The 26,977-nt window shown below is 40.9% G+C and overlaps 1 protein-coding gene across 1 annotated transcript in view; it reads left to right on the forward strand.

Annotated features, from left to right (window-relative positions):
- Nucleotides 1-26,977, forward strand: part of LOC148854594 (DNA topoisomerase, type IA, core) — an 89,781-nt gene that overhangs the window by 60,020 nt on the left and 2,784 nt on the right. The window contains exon 18 of the mRNA XM_088986488.1: nt 15,523-15,606. Within this exon, the coding sequence (XP_088842614.1) occupies nt 15,523-15,606 (84 nt within the window). The remainder of the gene's footprint in view (nt 1-15,522; nt 15,607-26,977) is intronic.

A 26,977-nucleotide genomic window follows, 5' to 3' on the forward strand; every position in this document is an offset into this window, starting at 1 on the left:
AGGATGCCGATTGGGTTGGGAGTGTTGATGACAGAAGGTCTACCTCTGGATATTGTGCTCTTGTGGGAGGTAACCTGGTTTCTTGGCGAAGTAAGAAACAAAGTGTTGTCTTTCGATCCAGTGCTGAAGCTGAGTATAGGTCAATGGCTAATGGAGTGGCTGAAATTCTTTGGCTGAGATCACTCTTGAGGAGTTGGGTGTTGAGTATGAGAAGCCCTTGATGCTGTATTGTGATAATCAAGCGGCTATTAATATAGCACACAACCCAGTGCCGCATGATAGGACTAAACATATTGAAGTTGATCGACACTTTGTACGAGAGAGGGTCTCATCACAAGAAGTATGTCTCCCATACATCACCTCCAATATGCAACTGGCAGATATCCTCACTAAAGCTGTATCACGGAAGAAGCTAGAGGCAGATCTATCCAAGTTGGGAATGATAAACATTTATTCCCAACTTGAGGGGGAGTGTAGAGAACACTGATGTGGGCCCCACAGCTACGGTCCCACTATGTTCGTAGGGTAGAAGATGTTCTAGTCTGCCTAGGGTTAGCTATTGGTCATTTAGTTGTTTCAGTTGTTATTTATTTCAGTCTTTATTTTACTCTATTTGTTATGTAAAGACTAAGGGCAGATCTGTCCTTTCCATGTAATGAGCATAACCTATAAATATTAATTAAAGTGGCGGCGACAGAACATTAACCTTCTGCTCCTCCTTTCAACCCTTGTGTTCTACTACTTCTCCTCCCTCTTTCTCTTCTCTCCTCTTTCTTTCTTCTTATCTTCGATCCTGAGATTCATTAGGGTTCAAGACTGATAACAGTGCTGAACTTCTAGTAGATTGTTGTTCTAGTTTCAAGTGTCAAGCACATTTGGGGGTTACAAATGAAAGCTATCTGTAATAGTGACAAATTAAATAATGTATGGGCTAGTAAATACCATCCTTGACAAGGAAGTATGTATATAAATCATTGTAAATACCATTAGTTTCTCCATTAATAAAGTAGATGTTACAACAATGTATATAAATTATTTTAAATACCGGAATACCTTATATTCTTTAAAAAATGGTAATAAAATAAATGTTATTGATGATGCGCGTTTTGGCAGCTCCCGATTGGCAGGTAACTCGGATGCCTAGCTGAACAATCCCTACCTGGAATGTAGCTTGGACGCCTAGCTGATTGGTTCCTAGCTGGAAGGTGGCTCGGACGCCTAGCTGAGCGGTTCCTACCTGGAAGGTGGCTTTGACACCTAGCTGAACTGTCCCTACTTGGAAGGTGGCTCTGATGCCTAGCTGAATTGTCCTAGCTGAAGGTGGCTTTGATGCCTAGCTGAATTGTCCCTAGCTAAAGGTGGCTCTGACGCTTAGCTGAACTGTCCCTAGCTAAAGGTGGCAAACTGCATAGTTTACTGGTGCGACCTGCAAGGAAACAGTGTCAGAGTGCTCGGGTTGCTTTGCCCGGGGTGGGCACTACGATGCTTAAGTCAGCGAATCAAAGATTTTTAAGATAGCTAAATATGAGAGAGCTGGAGAGCTATGAGAATTAAATTCCACATGTACCTTCTGAGGTTGGAGGTAAGGCCTTTATATAGGTATTGTTTGGCGTGGGCATCACGCACCACGTCCAGGATTTCCAGGAAGACCTGCCTAACTGGTCCAAAGTCCTCGGAAGTAGTCGTGCATGTAGGCCGATCTTTGCGTCTTACTCGGTTTCCTCCGAAACATTCGGTGTGAGAGCTAACTTTCGAGAGACCTGGGAGTGACGGGGTGCATGCAGAGTTGTTTGGCGAGCATGTCTCGCAAGTTGCACCCGAACCTCAATCAGGTTGGCAAGCCCTTTGAGGGAGGTCGCTCCTCACTTCGAGGTCACTTCGATCGGTATTGATGAGGTGCCACCAGGTCGGCCCTGAATAAGGTGCTGCTAGCCATGCACGTAAGGGTGCCTGAGTTGTAGACGAGGTCGCCAGGTTGGCGGCAGAGGCAGGTCGGTGGTAGAGGCAAGTTGACAGGTCGGCAGTAGAGGCAGGTTGCCAGGTCGGCGGTAGAGGCAGGTTGCCAGGTCGATGGCAGAGGTATGTCGCCAGGTCAGCGGCAGAGGTAGGTCTCCAGGTCGGCAGCAAAGGCAGGTCGCCAGGTCGACGACATAGGCAGGTAGGTCGCCAACTGGGACTCCATCATTTTGGCCAAGGAAAGTCATCGCCTAGGTGATGTTGGGATGTCATCTAGCTGTTCTGAGATGCTATGTGTCATGATGTCAATGGAGGACCAAATCTGCCCTCATCAGTTACCAATAAGAAAATGTTTTTGGATCTGTTCTTAATAACTTTTGATATAAATGGGACTATAGGGGAGAGTTTTGTTCTGGGTAGTGTTGTAAAAAGATGACTGTGGGTTCAACTCCCTAATATAGGGTTTGATAGTTGTATACCAATTTTTGTATTAATGAAGTTACCGTTTCCAATCAAAATAAAGTTGATCTTTCATTTTAAGTAGTTTTGGGTCAAGTTTAAGCCTATTTATCCTCTTCTATGTGGAAAAAGCAGAGATTTTCTAATATTCATTTATTTCAAAAATCTAATGAAGTCGGGGTTACCATTCATTCGTTCAATGGGGAAAGGTTCAATACATGGTTGGGTGTGGGACACAAGGAACAAGGTCATTATGCATGTGGATGACTCAGAGTCTTTCACCAAATGGATGGTCTAGGTCTGACATGCCACTTCCATGTGCAGAGAATCCTAATGACTGCATTGTGCTTAAGCTTACTAGCCAAAAAGAATGCTTCTTTTGGAATATTATTTGAAGCTAAGGGAGCTATTTTATGGAAGATCACCCTCTTTTAAAGTTCTTAACAGTGTAGCCGGCCAGAGATAGGTGAAAGAGGAGAGAAGAGAAGAGAAGAGAGGAGAAAAGAGAGGGTTTGCAATGCAACAGTACTGGCGGCGCCAGTGTTTATTTAATATATATAGGGCGACAGAAATAACAAGGGAAAAGACCCTTGTGCCCCTGAGTACAATAACAGACATAACAGAAATAAAAAACGAAATAAAAAACACTTTAATTGGACAAACAGGCCCTAACAACTGCAACTAAGTTATTCTAACATTATTCCAACACTCCCCCTCAAGTTGGAGCATAGATGTCAATCATGCCCAACTTGTCACACAAATCTTTGTGCCGCACATGATGAAGACCTTTGGTGAAGATATCTACAAGTTGCTCTTTCGAGTTGACATATGGTGTGCACACTTCTCCACTTTCAAGTCTCTTTGATAAAATGCTTGTCCACTTCAATGTGTTTCGTCCTATCATGCAGAACTGGATTAGCAACAATATTGATGGCTGCTTTATTGTCACAGTATAGTGAAGTAGGATTATTTACTGCAAAACCCAGTTCACCTAACAGATTTCTTATCCACATGATTTCCGCAACTCCATGAGCCATCGCTCTATACTCTGCTTCAGCACTGGATCTAGCCACCACACTTTGTTTTTTGCTTCTCCATGTGACAAGGTTTCCTCCTACAAAGGCACAATAACCACTGGTGGGCTTTCGGTCATTGACTGCTCCTGCCAATCTGCATCAGTATATACTTCCACTTTTAAGTGACTGTGTTTCTGAAACAACAAACCAGCTCCAGGAAACTTCTTGAGATATCTCAAGATCCTCTCTGCAGCCTCAAAGTGAGTTGTCATAGGGCTGTGCATGAATTGACTAAGGACACCCACTGCATAGGCAATATCAGGCCTGGTCATAGACAAATACAGAAGTCTCTCCACGAGTCCCTAGAACATCTTTACATCTTTCAAAAACTCTCCCTGACTGTCTCCCAAATGGTGATTAGGTTCAATAGGTGAATCAGATGGTTTTACCCCCAACTTGCCTGTATCTTCTAGTAGATCTAGTACATACTTCCGTTGGGAAATAAAGATGCCCTTGCGAGAGCGGGCAACTTCAATTCCAAGGAAGTATCGTAAGGGGTCTAGATCCTTCACCTCAAATTTAGTGGCTAAGAATTTTTTTAGTCTCTGGATTTCAGTCTCCCAATCTCTTGTGATCACTATGTCATTCACATACACAATAAGAGCTGCAATTTTACCTTCACCTCTTTTTACAAACTAGGTATGATCTGACTAGCATTGTTTGAATCCCATTTGTTGGACTACTACATGGAACTTACTAAACCAAGCCCGAGGTGATTGTTTCAATCCATATTGGGACTTTTTCAACCTGCACACCTTTTGTTCACTGCCTCTGGCACAGAACCCTGGGGGTTGGGTCATGTGCACCTCCTCTTCCAAGTCACCATTCAGGAAGGCATTCTTGATGTCCAATTGGTGAAGATCCCAGTCAAGATTTGCTGCCAAGGAAAGGAGAATCCGGATGGAGTTCATCTTTGCTACAGGGGCAAAAGTCTCTGCATAGTCCACTCCATATACCTGTGTGAAGCCTCTTGCTACCAGTCTAGCCTCGTACCTTTCAACAGTTCCATCAGCTTTGTGTTTCATTGTGAACACCCACTTGCATCCCACTGGTTCCTTCCCTTCAGGAAGATCTACCAACTCCCACGTACCATTTTTATGTAAGGCATCAATTTCTTCCTGCATTGCATCTGTCCATTCAGGTTTTGACAAAGCTTCTGCCACGGTCATAGGGATGGGAACACCATCCACAGAGGAGAGGAAGGCACGGTACGTGGGTGAAACATGCTCATAGGACACAAAGTTAGAGATAGGATGATTAGTGGTACAAGATCTAACACCCTTTCTCTTAGCAATAGGATTATTAAGATCATTGGGGACATGTGAATCAACATTTAAAGGAGCAATGGGAGCAAGTGTACTTGGCTGATGAGACGGATCTGCCCCGGGTGAATCTGATGATGTTGGTTGTATAGTGTCTAGCTCCATGGCTCTTGAACTTTACTGGCTCTTATGACAACGATGGAAAACCCGGAACGGAGGAGGATCGGGTAAAGGAGGTAGTTGAATTTGAGTCGTCACCTGTTTCTCCTCAACCCTACTCTCCCCCTGAGGAGAAATCGAGAAGAACGGTTGACTCTCAAAGAATGAGACATCAATGGAAACATAGTACTTGCGGGCAATGGGATCATAGCAACGATACCCCTTTTGAGATGAGGGGTAACCAAGAAAAACACAAGGAATAGCCCGAGGGTCAAGTTTACCACGAGTAGGTGATAGGTTGTGGACAAAACAACGACACCCAAATACACGCATCGGAATGTGGACAGCGGGGCTGTAGGGAACAGGAGCTGATGCGGGGCCTTATACTCTAGTAGCCGAGAGGGCATGCGATTGATGATATATGTCGCACACAATACTGCATCCATCCAGAACTGTTTTGGCACATTCATATGAATCAGCAAGCCACAAGCAACTTCGAGTAGATGACAATTTTTTCGTTCAGCCACACCATTTTGTTGGGGTGTCTTGGCACAAGAGCTTCGCTGAAGTGACCCACTCGAATTAAAGAACTTCGTGAGATCACTATGGAAATATTCCTTTGCATTGTCCGACCGGAAAATATGAATTTCCGTTTGGAACTGAGTGAACACCATGCGTTGGAAATCTTTCACAATTTGTGGCACTTCATCTCGAGATCGCATAGGATAAATCCAAGTGTATCGAGAATAATCATCAATCAGCGTAACAAAATACTTATAGCCAGTCGTAGTAGGTAGAGTAACAGGGCCCCAAACATTAGAATAAACAATATGAAAGGGAAATTCAGATCTTTTATTTCTTAAAGGTAAAGAGCTTCTACAATGCTTACTCAACTGACAAGTTTGACACTGTAACTGACTCACTGACAAGGACTCAAACAACTTTGGGAACATAACTTTTAACGACTCAAAAGAAAGATGACCTAAACGACTATGCCATAAATAGGCCTGACTCTCACTCGACGAACTTGTGGACTCAGTCGCCACTAGACCAGCATTATTCTCCAACACGTAGAGACCATCCACCATGCTTCCTCTACCAATCGTCTTCCCCGAGGTCAAATCCTGAAACACACATGAAGACGGAAAAAAGGTGACTGAGCAATTCAAAGAGTGAGTAATACTACTAATGGACAACAAATTAATAGGTAATTTCGGAACTTGCAGGACATTTGGAAGAGTAAGGCCAAGTGGGAGAGATATGGTGCCTCGGCCAGCCATGGTAGAAAAAGAACCATCGGCCAGTCTTACCTTATCTCTCCCAAAGAGAAGGTTATATGTCTGGAACAAATTTGACTTACCGGTCATGTGATTTGAGGCTCTGGAGTCAATGATCCAAGGTGAATCAGTAGTATGAGATGACACATGGAAGGCTGTGGCATTACCTGATGTAGACGCAAATGAGGTAGAACGAGTAGGCCCAGAATCCACCTGGCAGAGAGTCCTACCATACAATTCCAAATGTTCACGGAAGGAATTGATAATATCTTCCTTAGGGTCAGAACCGGGATGTCTCTCCTGAGTTACGGAAGGACTAGTCTCTGTCGATGCCAAATTAGTTGAGTTATACCTTCTTTGATTCTGTTGGCCTGGTTTCTTGCCCTGATCCAGTGTTGACTTCTTACCCAAATCCTGTGCCCATTTAGGTTTTCCATGGAGATCCCAGCATGTATCTTTAGTGTGTCGTGTCTTCTGGCAGTGAGTGCACCAAAGCTTGCTTTTATCTTCTGTTTTTTTCTGAGTGTCACTCTTTTTAAAACCACCTTCGACATTTGTATCTGAATTTCCCCAGACCGCTAGGGCAACTGACTCCCCTTCTACACCATTCATCACACTTCTTCTGCTTTCTTCTGACTGCACCAAGGCATACACCTCCTGGACTGATGGCAAGTCTTTACTACCCAAGATCTGTACCCTGATGGACTCATATGACTGATTCAGCCCTAGGAGAAAGGAAAACACGCGTTGCTGTGATACAAGTGACTTATAGGCTTTTTCATCTTCATCACACTTCCAATTCACATTCTAATAGTGATCAAGTTCTTTCCATATTGATGTCAAATCAGAATAGTACATCGAGAGACTCCTCTCCCCCTTCTTGCAAGTAGAAGATTCAGCTTGTAGTTGATATATCTTGGCATAGTGTCTCTGTTCTGAATAAGTGGACTTCGCTTTTTCCCATATCTCACAAGCAGTTTCAGCCCACATAAAGGTCTTCCTTACTTGTGGCAGCATTGAAACTTAGAGCCAAGACATCACCATACTGTTCTCTTGGTCCCACCTATCATGCTCAGCACTTCCATACTTCGGTTCCTTTACTCTCCCATTGATGTATCCTATTCGCCCCCTAGCAGTGATGTAGGGTTTTATCCCCCTAGACTACTCAAGGTAATTCAGACCATCAAAGGGAATGACAGCCATGGGAAAGCTCATATCCATTCCCCCACTCACTCCATTGTGGCTCCCTGAGATTTCTGAAGTAGCAGAATTCTCAGTTGACATGGTCAAGCAGTTAGTTACTCAGTCCCACACACCGGATTTAGGACCCCTCCTTACTCCACAAAGCAATGCTCCACTCAGTTCACACCCACACACTAGGGTTTACCAACCAGATTGTGCACAAACCATACCAAATTCTAGACAAAACTGAGGTAATATTCAGCAGTTTCAGACCTGCCTATCAGAATTCTAGAATGGCTAACAGCCACTAATCAGCAGGAGAGATCCTTCTTGCTTATAGTCAACTCAAACCATTGAGAAGATAGGTCAGCATTGACCTACAGTTGTCTTAACACACCAACAGGATCACACGATCCAAGACAACTAGGATTACACAGGTTCAATAGCATTCAGCCGCCCCAGATTCATAGGGTTTTCACTCGGCCCATGATCAAGGAGAGTAAAGAGGAGAAAAATAGAGGGAGAACTGTACCAGTCGTAGCTATTCTGTAGTCCAGAATCAGATTTCCTTTTTGCTAGTCTGTTCGACCTATTCTTTGGGTTGATCGATCTTCTCTTGATAGTAGGGTTGATCGGTCTGCTCTCTTTTAATCAGTATTCCTGCTCTGATACCATCTTGACAGTGTAGCCGGCCAGAGATAGGTGAAAGAGGAGAGAAGAGAAGAGAAGAGAAGAGAGGAGAAAAGAGAGGGTTTGCAATGCAACAGTACTGGTGGCGCCAGTGTTTATTTAATATATATAGGGCGACAGAAATAACAAGGGAAAAGACCCTTGTGCCCCTGAGTACAATAACAGACATAACAGAAATAAAAAACACTTTAACTGGACAAACAGGCCCTAACAACTGCAACTAAGTTATTCTAACATTATTCCAACAAAAGTAATATGGAGCATTTGGAAAGAAAGAATTTGAAGACATGTTGAAGGTTGGTTGTGTATCTTGCACAGAATTTGAAGGACATTAACTCATTCAAAGAGATGGACTTTAATTTTGATTCAAGATGGGAATAGTTAATTTAACACTAATTTGGGGCTTGAAAATTTAGTTTTTTGAAATGCAAATGAAGACAAGAGTAGAATGGGTTCCTTGAGCTGCAAATAGTTTGGCAGTTGGCTTGGCAAAGCAGGGTGCTACGAGAAATCATTTGTTTTGGGGGAAGTTGTAACTCTATCAACAGGGGTGGCTAGTCAAGGTTATCTACCTTACAAAGCAACTTATGTGTTCTCTTTTTAGATCATTAATAAAAAAATTTTATTGTTACTGATAAAAAATGTAGTTCTCCGAAATGATGTCATGGAGTTGTTTTGTAAATCTGTATATGGTAGAGTTTTTATTCCTCTTTCTGTGTTGATTATACATATTTACTATCAATAAAATACACTTGTTTCTGATGAAAAAGAATGCTTCTTATCTAGACTCAAATACCATGAATAAATAAAGAAAATGATTTGGAACAGAATTATCTTGTATCGTTTGAGCCTTGTTATTTTCTAATTAGACTACATATTATCCTCTTTGATAGACTCGACTTTTCCCCATTTTTCTGAACATGCATATATGTATGTTTTGACAAATTAGTTGGCTAATGGAAAGGGCTCAACAACCCAAGTATTTTGGTAATGAAGGATCACATGCCTAGTGATCACATTAGTTGACTACTGATGACATCTAGGCATGTATGCATGCATTCACTTACATGCCTGCATACGTACATCCCCATTTTTGTGAATACATGCATATATGTATGTATGCAGGCATGTATGCATCTAAGTATTGCATTTAGGTGCTTGGTTACCTAGATCCTTGGGGGGTTGTTTATGTTGGCACTTGTTCTTTCTTTGGATAAGTTAAATTTTTGTATTATTGAAGAACAAATAGGGGAAGAGTTCCTATTTCATAGAGAAGAGCACAATGATGCATAAAGCCAGTGCTGATTCAGAATATAATTGGTTCAGTTTCTCGTGTCAAGCTTTCGGTACAAAATAATATGCACAAGGACATGCTTATATCTATTTATATTATTTATAATAGTTTTGATCTTCTTATCCCACATAGATGTGATCGGTAGCATGAATGCTTTTCCTCAATTCTGCTTGATGCAAGACATCTTTATGCAAAGAAGGGCTATTGAATCTCCTCTCACTACCCGAACGTAGATTTTTCTTCTGGATTTATCATTGTCCTTTTAGAACCTTCAACAAGTACTAAGTCTTCCTTGCCTTATCAGTTTCTGGTTTTTATACATGTTTAACTATCTCTATTCACTTCTCGTCTTCTCCCCATCATGATTACGTGCTTCCTTAGTTCCTTTGACATCTTGGCTTGGATTTCTTCAAGATGTGATTCAGTCTTCTAATATCAGGTTTAAAATCAGTAATTAACAGTGCAAATCAGATCTGAATAATAGTGCAAGAGCTGTGTATGTCGAAGAGAAAAGGTAAGAGAAGAAGAAGTCGAATGATTCACCCTTCTCCTCTAACCCTATTTTATTAAACTCCAAAAATTAATGATGATAAGTATGTCATTAAGTGGGCGGCCAGCTTGGCAATTACTTAAAGAAAATAAAACAAGAACAAATAGCAGGCCCATTAAGTGAGGCCCATCAACATAAAATAAAAGATAAAAATAAAGGATATCACACAAGCAGTTGTTAGGGCCCATTCGGCCCAGTCACTTTACACTCCCCCTCAAGCTGAGCATAGATGTCAATCATGCCCAGCTTGCTTATATAGTGTGTCAATTTCCCTTTGGGAACTCCCTTGGTCAAGATATCAACCAGTTGCTCTTCTGATGTGATAAATGGCAAACAAATTTCTGAAGAGACTCTTTCCCTTATGAAATGCCTATCAACCTCAATGGCAGCTTGGTTGTCACAATAGAGCATCATTGGTTTCTCGTAGTCCACCCCCAATTCTTCTAGAAGGGATCGTAGCCATAGTATTTCTGACACACCATGAGCCATTGCCCTGTATTCTGCTTCAGCTGAGGATCTAGCAACTACTGATTGTTTCTTACTTCTCCAAGACACAATATTCCTAGCAACTAGAGCACAATAACCAGAGGTGGACCTTCTGTCATCCATACATCCTGCCCAATATGCATCAGTAAAGGCCTCTAGCTTCATGTGACCATGCTTAGCAAATAGAATACCTTTCCCTAGAGTACCTTTCAAGTAGAACAAAACCCTTTCTGCAACAACTAGATGAGTATCTCTAGGCGAATGCATAAACTGACTAATAACACTTATTGCATAGGAAATATCTGGCTGAGTCATGCAAAGATACAACAACTTCCCAAAAAGGTTCACCATTTGTGGTAGAAAGTTTATGATTAGGATCAATGGGAGTGGAGATGGGTTTGGCTCCAAGTTTACCAGTTTCAGCAAGAAGATCAAGGACATATTTGCATTGAGATATGAAAATACTGTCCTTAGACCAAGCAACTTCAATGCCCAAGAAATACCGAAGGTCTCCCAAGTCTTTGATGTCAAATTCAGATATGAGAAATCCTTTTAGTTTCCTGGCCTCTTCAATGTCATTACCCGTGACCACAATATCATCAACATAAACAATCAAGAAGGTCACCGGAGTGTTATTTCTCTTCAAGAACAATGTATGTTCAGATTGTGTTTGAATGTAGCCAAAGGAGACAAGAGCAGCCCGAAATCTCTCAAACCAAGCCTAAGGAGATTGTTTAAGACCATAAATGGATTTGTGTAGTTTACACACCTTGCCTTTCATTTCTTTCCCATACACCCCTGGAGGTAGAGACATATAGACTTCTTCATGCAGATCTCCATTCAAGAAAGCATTTTTAACATCAAACTGGTGTAGGGGCCAGTCAAAGGTAACTGCTAGAGAAAGCAAGACCCTGACTGAAGTCATCTTAGCTACAAGAGCAAAGGTCTCAAGATAGTCAATGCCATACATTTGGGTGTAATCCTTGGCAACCAACGTAGCCTTATACCTCTCAACTGAGCCATCAAAGTGATATTTAATGGTAAACACCCATTTACATTCCACTAGTTTCTTCCCTTCCGGCAAGTCCACAATATCCCAAGTATGGTTCTTATATAATGCTTCAAGTTCAGTCATCATAGCATCCCTCCATTCGGGTTGAGATAATGCTTCTGGTACAGACTTGGGTATCACATGTGAAGAAACAGAAGTAAGAAAGGAGTAGTAGGAAGGAGAGAGAAGGTTGTAAGATAAATGTTTGGAGATGCAATGGGTTGTACACATCCGCTTGCCCTTGCGAAGAGCAATAGGAAGGTCAAGGTCAGGGACGGTCGAAGGTGGGTCTATAGAGGGCTGACCTGTTTCCTCAGGAACTGTGGGAGTGGCAAGATGCTCTTCTGAAGGAGTGGAAACAACCTGCATATGTCTAAATCTCCACCTTTGATAACACCTTTGGAGAGTAGGAGCAGAAGCAAGAGGAGGATCAGGGGTGGGTCCAGTGGAAGAGGTGGACACCCCATGATCAAACTCACAAGGGATGGGAAGAGGAACAACTGGAGACATAGAAAAGGGTTCATCAGATGTCTCCCCCTCAGGAGGAATACTAAAGAAAGGAGTCAACTCTGCAAAGGTGACATCCCGAGATACAAAGCGGGTGCCACGAACTGGATCAAAACAACAATAACCCTTTTGTGTAGAGGCATATCCCAGAAGCACACACTTATGAGCCTTAGGTTCAAATTTATGCCTTTGCTGACTATGAATATGCACATAACAAGTACTCCCAAATACACGGAGAGGGAAAGAAAAGAGATCCTCATCCAAGAAGAGAAGACTAAAGGGGGTTTTAAAGCCAAGGACCCTGGAGGGCATACGGTTGATTAGGTAGGTAGCAGTATGAACAACATCTCCCCAAAACTTTACAGGAACATGGGATGCAAATAAAAGGGATCTGGCAACCTCAACCACATGTCTGTTCTTTCTTTCCGCCACCCCGTTTTGTTGTGGAGTGTAGGAACAAGAACTTTGATGAATAACCCCAAAGGTTTCAAGATAGGTGGAGAGGATTTTCTCAAAATACTCCTTAGCATTGTCAGAGCGGAACATTTTGATACGGGTATTAAACTAGGTGAGGATGAGTTCATGAAAAATTTTCACAATAATTGGTACTTCATCTCGGGATTTCATGAGATAAATCCAAGTATAACGAGAATAATCATCAATAAAAAGGACAAAATACCTGTAGCCCCCCATGGTTGGCATGTGATATGACCCCCACACGTTAGAGTGACCAATATGGAAAGGAGAAAGAGATCTTTTATTACTGATTGAATAGGAATGTCTACAATGCTTTGCTAGCTTACATGACTCACAATGAAGACTAGATAAAGTTACTCCTTTAAACATATCTGGGAACAGATGACTTAAAGTAGAAAAAGACAAATGACCAAACCGAAAATGACATAACAAAATTTTGTTAACAGACTGACACAACTGACTCTAAAGCAACTCCATGAGGTGGTCCCAAGGCTTGATCTGGTGTGTCCAACAGGTTTATTTCGTTCTCTCATGGCCACTCCCAATCATCCTCTAAGACTGCAGGTCCTGAAAAACACAATGAGTGGGAAAGAAGGTTATGCTGCAGTTCATGGACTTTGTTAAGCTACTAATAGATAAAAGGTTTGTGTTAAGCTTAGGAACATGGAGAACAAAAGATAAGAACAGGGTGTCAGAGGTCTTTATATCTCCTTTACCAGAGATGGGGGCAAGTGACCCATCGGCAAGGGATATTTTCTCTTTCCCAGAGAGGAGATGATATGAACAAAAAAGGTTAGATAGGCTGGTCATGTGGTCTGATGCACCGGAATCTATAATCCAAAGGAGTTTATGATTACCTGAAACTGAAGCGTGATTTGCTGAGGCATATGTACCTGAGTGAGCAAAAGCCGATGAAAATGATGTACTGTTGGAAGGGTGGGTTGAAGAAACTGTAGCTTCCAAGTGATTTAGGAGCCTCCCATACTTCTCAAAGTCTAACTTCATTGTAGCCAACTGCTCAATGGTTGATGTTTTCTCACTCTCCTTACTTCCCCCTTCAGGTACTGTAGCAGCATTAGCAATCTTGAGTTTTCCCGCTTGACTGCCCCTCTTAGGATTGTTCTTAAACCTCTCAGGGAGTAGTCCAAGATGAAGTTTCCAGCAGGTGTCCTTGGTATGCCGTGGTTTCTTGCAATATTCACACACCTGCTCCCCCTTTTCAGTAGGCCCCTTAGATTTCATTCCTACATGTGCAAAGCGTTCTGTAGGTGGACTCTGCAACTGAACTTGTCGTCTACTTTCTTCACTACTTATCATGGCATATGCCTGTGATAGAGGAACCTCATCTCTGGCCAAAATATTCTGTCTAATAATATCAAACTCAGGGTTGAGTCCAATGAGAAACTCGAACACCCTATTTCTCTTCACCAACTTTTTGTACATTTCAACATCCTTTTTACTCTCCCATACCACAGTTTCGATAACATCAATTTCCTGCCATAGGGATTTTAGTATAGAGTAGTAGATTGCTACACTCTTCTCCCCCTGTCTTAGGCTACATTCAGTGTAACTGAGACTTATTCACTTTTCAATTTGTACGCTCAGGCTACATTCAGTTTCTATGAATAAGTCTCAGTTACACTATCCCATATCTCCTTAGCAAAAAACATCCAGAGATAGTGTTGGCTTATATGAGGTTGCATAGAGTTAACTAACCATCCTATAACGATATAGTTCTCTTGCATCCATCTCTCAAATTCAGGATCTGTCTCTTCGGGTTTCACCTTACTGCCTATGAGATACCTGAGTTTTCCTCTACTACAAACATAAGTTTTTATAGACTGTGCCCAGGCAAGATGGTTCGTCCCATCTAGCTTAATCGTGGTAACACCAGTCAAAACGGAATCTACTGGAGCAGGTCCAGAAACCAGCACCTGCTTGAACTCACTTCTGTATGTTTCCATTAATCAAATGGAAATCAAAGAACTGAAATTTTAACTATGCAAACTTACTTGAAGTCAAACCAGAAATAGGGTGCTTGAAAAACTAGGGTTTTGCTCCATCCAACAGATGGGAGGAAGAGAGAAGATGGTGTCTCACCAATCAGACTGACCCAAACTCTTCCTAACCTGAATCACCCTCCTTTAGCAGTCACAAGACACCTTCCAAGCACAGAGCGCCACACCCAAGCTTCACCTTTCCTGGTAACCTCGAAAATCTCTAGTTGGCTAGGGTTTCGGGCAGTAGCAAAACAGCATCACTTCTTGGCAAAATTTGGCCAGAACTTAAATCTCCAAACCCTTCTACCAACTGGGCAAGTGATCTCTATACTATAGAGAACCTATCTCTCCATACACTCTCTTGATTTTAGAGTGTACAGCAACGAAGGAAAAGGAAGAAAGAAGAACTGTACCTGCTCTGATACCAAGATGTGAATCAGTCTTCTAATATCAGGTTTAAAATCAGTAATTAACAGTGCAAATCAGATCTGAATAGTAGTGCAAGAGCTGTGTATGTCGAAGAGAAGAGGTAAGAGAAGAAGAAGTCGAATGATTCACCCTTCTCCTCTAACCCTATTTTATTAATCTCCAAAAATTAATGATGACAAGTATGCCCTTAAGTGGGTGGCCAGCTTGGCAATTACATATAGAAAATAAAACAAGAACAAATAACAGGCCCATTAAGTGAGGCCCATCAACATAAAATAAAAGATAAAAATAAAGGATATCACACAAGCAGTTGTTAGGGCCCATTCGGCCCAGTCTATTTACACTTCATAAAAGACAACACGAACCAAGTAGGGAAGGCTTGCATTATAGGTTAATGCTATCAAGCTTGAGAGTTTTGAACATGAACAGTGTTTCGCTTTTTTTTCTTGTATATTTGCCTTTTCTAGCTGGAGTTTTTTTGTTTGATACTTTATTTTATCTAATGTTTAAGCAGTTACAAATTCAGTCATTTAGGGTTTGAATTGGTGGTATTTGTAGTTTATAGTTAATTTTATTATATGTTTCTGTTGTATTAAGTTATCTAACCAACTATTTATGCTTCAAAACTTAAATTCTTTATGTAACCCTTGCTATAAACTCTCTGAAGTTGTTTGACAGGCACTTTGGTCTTCAAGGTGAGTAGGTTCGGTGAAGGCTATTTTATTGGTTGTGATCAACACCCTAAATGCAAGTAAGTTTGAAAAGACAGAACTTCGTTTATCCAATTTAAACCTTGCATTTTCTGACACTTCAGTATGTTCTGATGCTTTTATTGATAATTGCCTTTTTCTTTTCTTTCTTCGATCTGAATATTTTAGTTTTACAGCCTATGATATAATCTGTTATAGGTTTCAGGAACTAAATAATAAAATTTGAGGATAACATGGCACCACCATATTGCCTTCTGTAGCAAACTTATAATGTACATTTTGATTCTTTGATTAATTGTTGGAGGTTGATAAATTTTTTGTCTTTTATGGTGTCAAAGTTTCAAACTGAAGTGGTGCTATAGGTCCAGGATGTGAGATATTGAGATATTAGTCACATGGATAACATCCATGTCATATTTAATGCATATGTTGTTTTAACATTTTAGACTTTTGAACATCCTGACGGTTTTATGTTTTTTTTCACAAGCAGTGGAACCTTGTAATTCTAAACATGGTTTAGTAATTTTGGAGGTTTCTGCTCATATATATGAAAGTCTGGTCCATTCAATGAAAGTGGTTGTTGCCACCAAAAAAGGATTATGTTCTAATAAAGGCCAAGTGTGTCTAGAATTTCTGTAGGCCAGCTCCCTTAGAACCCCACCCCCTCAGTGCACCACAGGGTGGGATGGATGTGTTTTAGAATTCCAATTCTTGAAACATCTAAGTTCAACATTCCCCTGGAACATAAATCTTAAGCAAAAAATGTCCACAACCTGATGGTCTTTAAGACATCTTATCTTGATAAAGATACTAAAAGAAAGGGTGAGATAATGGTGTCAGGCCAGACTTTTATTTGGTTTGCTGTTATTATACTTTTATTTTATCCTTTATCTTTTATATGCCAGTTAGGAGTCAGGTCAATGCCCCCTGACTCCTGAGGCTTTCTTGTGCTTTCATTTTATTTTAAGGGTTGGAAGGTTTTAGCCCCTTGCACCTTTTGGGTTTAAATTTGATTTCTTTGTTTTATAAAATTGGAGGTGGCTTTCCTCCACATGGAATTACATTTGGGTTCCAAAAACGATCAGAAATAAAGTAAAAGAAAGTTTAAAGGGCTTGGTCCTAATTGATTTTGATTACACTCAACATACCACTTCTTCAAGATCACTCCTTTTTTATCCTGATTTTTTTTTTCTGAAAAAGGTAAAGTATTGTTGTATTAGTATGAACAAAAAAATGTGAAGCAAGATGATGTACTGAGGAACCAAGAAAAGCTGTTCCATCTAACCTTGACCCCCACCCTGCTATATAAAAAGATTATCCTGTACAAAAAGGGATTCAAAATCTACACCCTTAAACAACCTGTGACCAGCCAACCAAGAGAACATGTTTCCCAAAATTTTCTGATAAATAGAAACAGAAGAACTTATCTTGCTCTTGAAGACTCGTGCATTTCTTTCTTGCCAAAAGGCACCAGAAAACCACTGATTTTAGTGTGCCTGCTATGCTCAATTTGTCAACATCGACTATTGACTAGATATGAGATTTTGAAGTTCTGGAAACCAAACAATGATTCAGAGATAAGTTCAGGGGATTCAATCCAAGTCGAGATCTTGATTCCGATATACAGTTTAAAACTGTGACCTTCATTGGTACTACATTGAGTGGAGGCAGGATGGGATTCACAGATTGTAAATGCATTGATAAAAGAGGGATCATGCCTTTTATTTCATTGCATTGAAAAGATAAGATCTTTGGCTTTCAGTATAAACATATTTTAAGCCTTTGGGAGATAGAGCCCCTGGCCCCGATGGATTCCCAATTTTCTTTTATCAGATTTGCTTATCGGTTCAGATTTGATACAGGTGTTCAATGATCTCTATCATTCAGCCATTGTCAACAAAGGAAATAACTCTAACTTCATATGTTTGGTTCCCAAGAGAAAAGGTACTTTAGAAGTAAAAGACTTCAGACCTATCAGCTTGATTGGGAGTGTGTGCAAAATTTTAGCAAAGGTTCTAGCTGAAAGACTAAAGAAAGTTTTAGGTGAAATCATTTCCCCAAATCAATTTGCATTCGTCAAAAAGCGACTAATTGTTGACAGCATCCTAATAGCAAATGGATGCGTAGAAGAGAGGAAGCTGAATGGAAAACCAGGTGTGATTATGGAACTCGACTTGGAAAAAGCATACGACAAAGTAGACTGGGAGTGTCTCATGGAAACTATGAGGCTAATGGGGTTTGGAAGAAAGTGGATTAAGTGGGTTGAGGGATGTATAGGTTCTACCTGGTTCTCATTACTAATTAACGGGCAACCAAAAGGATATTTTAACGCCAGCAGAGGTTAAGTCAAGGCTGCCCCCTCTCCCTATTGCTTTTTACTCATGTCACAGAAATTTTTAGCTAACTGGTGAATAGGCTATTTCTCTGGGCCTATTGATAGGTTTTGAAGTCGGATGGGAAGCCACTCAGATTTCACATCTCTAGTTCGCCGACGTCACTGTCCTTTTCCTAGAGGCTGATGAAGAAATCGTTTCAAATCTGAAAAGGGTCATCACCTACTTTGAGTGGATTTCTGGACTGCAAGTCAATTTCCTAAGAGTGGTATCGTTGGCCTAAACCTAGATGGTGCACATTTCTTGAATGCCTTCACAGAGATCTTGGAATGCAAAGCAGAGAATCTCCCCTTCTCCTATCTGGAGATGCCTCTTGAAGGGAATCCGAGAAATCAAAGTTTTTGGGAACCAATACTAGAAAAATGTGAGAAGTTAGCCTCATGGAAAAGGAACTACCTGTCCAAAGGGGGAGACTTACTCTCATTAGAGCCTCTTTGGAAAACCGGTTAGACAGTTTTGTATGCCCTTAGCTTCAATCCATTTTGATGTACTTTTGACATTTAGTGTAAATAAATAAAGTACATGTTTGATTCATGTTGTTTGGTATAATTCTGTATAAGACCCTAAAATTGGACACTTATAGAAACTTGTGTTAGTTTTAAATGTTCACATCCATTGGATAAGTCTGGGGAGATTTATCCTGCCAAGGCTGATATTGATATGCCACCAAGTGTTGGGATGACTTGTTTCGGCCATCAGGGTAAGACCCAAGGCACATGTAGTATGGGATTGCTTGAACCCTTGAACCGGACCAGATTTTCAGTATTACCCTAGACCTTGGAGACAGATGGGTAAAACTGGAAAGTTACACCTGACCCCTGGACTAGATTATGACACATCACTAGGTGTTGGATCGAGTTGTCTTTGATGTGTCAATCAGTGAGATCCTTAGCGGGGTCAAAACCTGGACACGTTGGGGCAGTCTGAGAATTCATTTGAGTGAGTGATCATAGTGACAGGATCAGCCCCTTTGTCGAACAATGGTAATGATCGGGAATGCACTCTCTCTGATGGAAACCAAACTGCCGACAGTTGATTTCAATCGTTGGAATTTTGTTTTGCAAAATTAATATATATATATATATATATATATATATATATGTATATGTACGGTTTCAAAAGATTTGCAAAAGGTTTTAATTCCCGGGATCCATGTGAGTAGAGAGTGCGGCACTGTTCCTTGCAGCCGAGGGAGAGGTCTTCTCTTGTCGGGCAGTGTTTGATCATTAAGGGCTGAGAGGTTAAGTGTAAGACCATTTAGGATAATACCTGATGGGCTAATCTTGCACCTACCCACAGTCCCTGGGTTTTTATAAGATGGCTTGGCCCAGGGACCACTTAATGTAAGTGTTGGGCCCATAGGATCCATATGATGGGCTCAAGGGGGTCACTGAGTTTTTCAGTGAATTCGGCTGGGCCTTGTAATAAAGGCTGGGCCGAACCCATGTGGCTGGTGTGTAGATCAATGCTTGGGTCCCACGCCAAACAAAGAAGCCCAACTAGGCAGCAGATTGGAAACTAGTTGAACACTGAACACTTAATGGGCCAAAAGCCCATCTCGAATTGGGCTGATATGATCACCTATTCATGGGGCGAATCTGAGATTAATGTTAGTAAAAGGATTGGGTCTTTAACCTTATCCACTCTAAGAGACCAAATTCAAATTAGATTTGAATCTGGTAACCTTCTGATAAGATCAAGGGTCAGCTAACTTAATCTGCAGATAGGATTAAGATTATTCCCTATCCAAATACTGATTTGGATTGGGATAACTCCCAAAAATTAGGAGGTTTCTTAATCAAGAAGAAAGAGGAGAAACCCTAACAGAAATATCAGATTTCGAACTAGGGTTTGTATGCAAGAGATACCTCCTGCGAATTGAGATTTGATCTCTCATAGACTCCAGAGAGAAGAGACACTGTTCAGCCCTCTTCGTCCCTGGATTTCTCCTCCTCCAGCAGCCGCCATTCCCTGTTGCAAGATTGGATCTTTGCAGCAATAGGAAGTCAAGAAATCAGTTCTTGACAACAGTCTTGCAAGAAAGACCAAAAAGATTCGGTGTTCAAGGTTTCCAGAGGATTCTTGCGAAGAATCCAGTGTGTAGGACGCACCCTGCTGGTTCTGTTCTATCCACAGCTGTGTCATCTTCAGCAGGACCGGATCTTGGTTTCTTCTTTGGGCGTGCACACCAACTTTGGGAGATATTGTTTCTCTGGATCAGGTATAATCCTTCCTGTTTCCTTTTGGTTCAGATCTGGTTTGATTATGGTTCAAGTAGAATCCTTCAATATTGTATTCTAAATTTAGGGAATATGATTCCTAGTTGGAAGAAGGTAGGAAAATTTTTGAAATTTGCCCACTCATTCCGCACCCTTCATGGCGACCATTAGATGGATCCTACCGTTCTTTCAAAACCTACCCACCTACTACCTTTCTATTTGATATTCAGTTAGAAAAGCTTCAGAGAAATTTTATTTGGGAAGGAGGTGGGGAAAGGGGCCCTCACCTTGTGAGGTGGTCTCAGGTCTGCAAACTAAAGGAGGGTGGTGGGTTGGGAGTAGGCTACTTGAAAGAAAGAAACATAGCTCTTCTCAATAAACGGTTGTGGCGATTCCCTCTAGAACCAAGTGCGCTATGGACTGCTGTAATCACTAGCAAATACGGGAAGTACGCCAATGGTTGGGATAGCAAGCTTCACTTGAATCGGGTCAAAGACACCCACCCTTGGAAAGGTATAACCTCGACTTACACTTTTTTAATCTCTTTTATCAGATGTAAGGTGGGCAAGTGCGATAGAATTAAGTTCTGGACTGATCTTTGGTGGGGTAACTCAACCTTGGCCAACTCCTTCCCTCGCCTTTTCAGCCTTACCTCAAACCAAGAAGCTTCCATATCCCAGGTTTTACCCCCCTCCCCCCTTTACTTCAATTGGAATCTAACTCTTAAGAGACCACTAAGGGACCTGGAAATTAGTGAAATCACTAACTTCTTGCACACCCTGAGAGAGGTATACCTCTCCCGAAATTCCCGACCTTCATGTGTGGACCCTTCACCCATCTGCTAAGTTTTCAATCAAACCTTGCTTCAAGGCTTTAGTTAGGGAAGAACAAATCACTGATCAGTACCCCTACACTTGGTGTGCTCGTATCCCTTTCAGGGTCTGTTTTTTTTTTTTTTTGTGTGTGTGTGTGTGGGAGGCCAGCTTAAAAAAAAAAAATCAACACTTATGATCTCCTTCAGAAAAAAGAACCATGGAAGGCCTTACCTATCCCCTCATATCTGTTGTTTCTGCCTTAAAGCCAGGGAATCTGCCAACCACATCCTGCTTCACTGTGAGGAAACTAGAAAATTTTGGAACTTTTTCCTAACATTATTTGAATACAGTTGGGTTTTCCCAGAACATGTGGTTGAATTCTTAGGACAATGGTCAGGAAGAGGTGTAAGCAAAAGAGGAACTTTATGGCAATCTGATGTACATGCTATTTTTTGGAGCATTTGGGAAGAGAGAAATAATCGGGTGTTTACCAATAGAACAAAAAACTGTGAGGAGCTTATTTCTCTAATCTGTTACAGATGTTCCTGTGGACTTCCAGCTCAAATTATTTTAGAGGTGTCACATTTGCTGACCTCCAAAGAAATGCCGTAAATTTTCTTTACTCTAATCACATACACCTCAACACTTCCCGCAGTTTCAGATTTGCCGAGGAAGGGGAGACAACTTTGTACTTTGAGGAGAGTGCTTTCGGAAACCCAGGTGCAGCGGGTATTGGAGGCGTAATTCGAAGAAGAGATGGTACTATCAGTTGGGCTTTTAGTGGGCCGATTGGGATAGTTTCCTCAACAACGGCTGAAGTCATGGCAGCTTTAACCGGCATCAGGATTGCAAGAGACCTGGGTTTATTAAATCGTACCATTAAAGGAGATTCAGCCAATACCATTAATTGGCTCACTAATCCTGACAGTGGGCCTTGGGCCTTAGCTCACTACTTGGCTGAAGCGAGAGACATTCTCTCCTCCTTGAATGCTCACGTGGGCTGGGTTCCAAGGGAGCTAAACTCAGAAGCTGACAGTCTAGCTAAATCTGGCGCTTACAGGGATTACTTATTCAGTGATAGTTTTCTGCCTATTTAACTCTTTGAGTGTCTGATTTCTGTGTACATCTCCTCATGTACCTTTCTTATTTTGAATAAAGTGAACCTTTTCTCAAAAAAAAAAAATCAAAATTTCAGTATAAACATATATATATATTTTTATTTTAAATACAAATGGATCAAATATGGGTCTACTTTTGGATCTGTTTGTAGCCCTACCCCAAATAAGAATTTTCTTGATGTGCAAAATGTGGTGTGGCTATGTCAAATTATATCATCCGTAGTGGTGTGCCATATCAAATTGACCCATTGACCACCCTATTTATATTCTCAATTTCTTCCTGTCCCTAACTCACTAAATTATCAAGAGATTGATTTAACTTTCCATCCTGAGAATAGTAAAAGCGTCTTTCTACTTTCTAGGAAGATAAGGGATTTTAATTGACCCTTTCTAAAAGAAAGAAAAAAGAAAAGAACTCCAGTTCTCATTCTTAGCTACCATGGAAAAACCAAAAACCAGCCTAACTGAATTGACTTCATATGCAAATTTATTGTTAAACTACACAACTTCTGCAGGAAAAAGAATAAAAGGCATTTAGAAATACATTGTTGTTTGTTAGCCCCCAAAAAATTACCCAGATGCTTGTTCTCCATTACCATCAAAAAACTTGAAAGCCTGTATTATTGCATCCCTCTTGAATCCAAGCTCAATAAGTTTTGCTACTTTGGCTTCAAAATCAGGGCTCTGTGTTGGAGTATCACTATGTGTGGTTCCAGAAGACTGGCCTTTTTTTGAAGAGTAAAATGAATTTCTTTTTTTTTTTTTTTAATGAATGAGTAAGATTTTCTTAAACCAGCAAATAAGAGTTACAGGCAACCCATGGAAAGGCACGAGGTGTGACCTTTCCTTTAAAACTAGTTACAGAATTATAAGTTCAAAATAAATTACACAAATGCCCAAAATAAAGTAGCCCAATAAACCCCCTGTTTTGCAAGTGAACCAGCCATTGAGTTTGCTGATCTGCCTACCCACTGAACTCTGATTGCCATATTCCTTGTTAGCCATTTAACCTTTTTGAGAAGACCTCTATAGCCCCAGATCACGAGTCCGGATCCTGCAACCAACCCACCATCACCTGGGAGTCCCCTTCAATAATCAGATGCTTTATTCCTAGAGTGTGCAAGGAATTCGGCCCTTACAGAGTCTCCCACACCTGCCGGACCTGAATACAAAGATATAGTACTACCGTCTCTGTTTCTCAGCACTCCCCCTATACCTGAAGGTCCTGGGTTATCTTGGCTACTCCCATCAAAGTTCAGCTTAATAAACTCCTCCCCAGGTGGCATCCATTCAACCACGTATATGTCATTCCTAGTAGAAGTGTTAGCCACTGCTAACCAGTTTCTCCACAGGTCATCGAAAGAGTACGCATCGAAGAGATTTAGAGTTTTCAGCCACTGAATTGCCCTTGTCAAAATACATTCTTTAACTTCCGAGAAACTCCTTTCTTTTTCACAAAAAAATTCTGGTGTTCCTTTCTTCCCAAACAGTCCACAACAAAATTGCTCTTATGCACTTCCACATAATTCTCCCTCTCTTTGTATGCCATACAAAGGTAGACGGACTAAACAGCAAACTAGTATCAGATGGCAGGTTCCACCTACACTCAAACAACATAAAAATCCAATTACAAAAAGCTGCAGCAAAGGGGCAAGAGATCAGTAAGTGGTGACAGTCCTCATTCTGAGTTTTACAAAGAACACACCAATTTGGGGATAAGCACCATTTTGGTCTCTTCTTTTGCAGGTTTTCCAAGGTATTAATCTTACCATAAAAAAAAACTTCCTGTAGAGAACACTGATGTGGACCCCACTGCTGTGGTCCCCACTGTGTTTGTAAGGCAGCATATTTTTTGTTAGTTATGTCAGTGTTAGTTGGTAGTTATTTCAGTTTGTTATTATAGCTTGTTATTTCAGCTTTATTATTAGTTTATTTGCCATGTAAGCAATAAGGGCAATTCAGCCCTTTTACAATTAGTCAACATATATAAATATTAAGAGTGGGTTGGCAGATCAACTGATCAGCCCTCTCTCTCTTTTCAAAACCTCATCGTGTGCTTCTTCTTTTCTCCCTCTCTTCTTCTTCTCTTCTGAAATTTCTTCTTTCTTTTCTTTTGAATTCAAGACTGGTTGTAGTCTTGATCGACTACTCTTCCCAAAAAAAAAACAGCAACCTTTGGGGGTCTGCTGTTTTGATCGACTACTCTTCCCAAAAAAAACAGCAACCTACTGGTTGCAGTCCAGTAGGTGACAAGATGGCACCTAGCTTGCAAAACAAAACACTGATATAAAAAACACAGTCTAAAACAAATTACAATAATTGAATTTCAAGCACATTCCAGAGATCCTCCCCCAAGTCTGGTCTGCTGACTTGATCGAAATCTGGTAGCACTCAGACTCAATCTGCTACTAGTTTCCCCATCAGAGCCACCATAGTTTCAGTATTTTATATTTATCTTAAAAAATCCTTCTCTTTCTTTCATTCCACATGGTCCAGCACACAACAAAGGGAATGCAGCTCCATGTTATCCTTGCTTTCCTACTTCCCCCAAATCCTGGCCAAGCGGAGAAAATTTCTGCTGTTGAACTTGGCTGAAATACTCTTTGCCCGAATAAAGAGGAATAGAATTTCCAAATGATGTTTGCCATCTTACAAGAAAAGAATAAGTGTAAGACAGTCTCTTCATCCGAGCAGCACATAACACAGATGATTGCTAAACAGAATCCTCTACTTTTCAAGTGGTTTACTGGTAGAATACTATCCGAGGCAACCAACCAAGCAAAAGCTTCCACTCTTGGTGGAATGGGATTCCCCCAGACCCCTCCCATATAATCTGAGGCCAGCTGATCCTTTACCAGAGCCAAGTAGAAGGATTTCACAGTGAACACCCCGTTCTTACACTCTTTCCACCACAGCCCATCCCTCGAGGAGGGTGACACCTTAACTTTCTGTAATTTTTCCAGCAGCTGAATGCATTCATGTATCTCTTGATCCAGCCGGGGTCTTCTGGATTTGGGGCCAAACAATCTAATCTCCACCCAATTGAAAGCATTGATCAACTTTAATATGATGATTGGTCAAGGGTCAACCTGTATAGTTTCAGGCACACTTCACACAGCTTCCCTACTTCATACCACTCGTCCTTCCAAAATCTAATCCTTGATCCATCACCCACCTTGAAGCTAACTAAAGCTTTGAACTCTTGATTGAACAGCATTATCCCTTTCCAGACACTCACCCCATAAGAGTTAGAAACCTCTGGACTCCCACCCGAACCTCACCAGCCTGTACTTCCCAACTACAACCCTCCTCCAAAGAGTCTCCCTCTCCCTTTCCAGCCTAAATCTCCATAACGACTTGTCCAACCCACCTTTTTTCGGCTTACATACCCTGTCCCACTTCACCAAATGGAACTTTTTAGCTCCCCCTACCCCTTCCCACAAAAAAATCCCTCTGAAGCTTCTCAATTTTTTCCACCACCTTTGCTGGAATCTTCAATATAGATAAACAATAAATCAGTAGGCTAGATAGAATACTCCTAACCAGTGTAATTCTGCCCCCCAAGAAAGACATTTTGCTTTCCAACTCTCCAGCCTCTTCTTCACTCTTTCTATTACTGGCCTCCATATTCCTGCTGCAGCAGCTTTAGACCCTACTTGAAGAGCCAAATAAGGCTAAGGTAGCTCCCCAATTTGAAATTCAAACACTGCAGCAAAACGGTCCAGCTCCTTCCTCCTTACATCCCCCACCCCAATTATCTGCTCTTAGCTAGGTTAACTTTCAGACCTGTAAGCATCTCAAAGTTAGTCAATATAGCCCTGAGATTCAGCACCTAAAGCAAGCACAAAAATACAAAAAAGAAAAAAAGCTAAAATATCAAAAAAAAGTCAGAAATAAAAAAAAATGCCAAAAAATCAAAAAAATATTAAACATAACATTAATAAAAATATAAACTTAAATTTTAAAATAAATGTTTTAAAAAACCTATTATCTAAAATTTAAATACATAAACATAACATGTAAAGTGTATTCAAATGAAAATTTAAGAATAAAGTCAAACATAGAAAACATTTTCAAGCATGTAAAACCCACAATCTCTTTTTCTCTTCAATTGCATTACTTCAAGTAGCTAATGTGATGTAAAACATATTACATTCCTGATTCTACCAGCCGCTTTTGTGCCACACCCCTCGAGGCAAGCCCAAACAAGTCCATGTTAACGCTAGGCGAGGCATGTACCCTAAAATGTGCATCGCCTGTGCCCCTAGGCATGCCTTTTAAATCATTAGCACTTCCATGACCAATACAAACAACAACAGGGAAACTGGATCCCCTTGTCCAAGTCTTCTATAAGCATGAAAAAACTCCTAAGAAACTCCATTGAGAAGTAAAAGGAAAGGACAGACGAGACACATGCATACATCCAACTTCTCCCCTTCTCCCCAAACCCCATTACTCTGCATTTTTTCCAAGAAAACCCACTCTACATGATCATAGGCTTTCTCAATGTCAATTTTGAACACCAGACCCAGGCTTCCACTACTTAGTCTAGAGTCAATACATTCACTGGCCACCAATACCCCATCCAATATTTGCCTACTTTCCACAAATGCCATTTGGGGTTCTTCCATCACCTCATGAACAACTCTCCTTAATCTCCTAGATAGCACCTTAGATAGTAATTTGTAAGGGCTACTGATCAGGCTTATTGGTCTGAAATCTTTTATATTCAATACTCCATTTTTCTTTTGAGTCAAAGTAATGAAGGTTGCATTAACTCTTTTGTCGAGAATTTTTAAAGTACAAAACTCCTGGATCATCTGAAAGAAATCTCCCTCCAAGAAGATCTAACCAGCCTTAATAAAAT

The sequence above is a fragment of the Nelumbo lutea genome, chromosome 4, assembly GCF_056320005.1.
Source record: "Nelumbo lutea isolate HS-2025 chromosome 4, American lotus-T2T, whole genome shotgun sequence".
Classification (NCBI taxonomy): Eukaryota; Viridiplantae; Streptophyta; class Magnoliopsida; order Proteales; family Nelumbonaceae; genus Nelumbo; species Nelumbo lutea.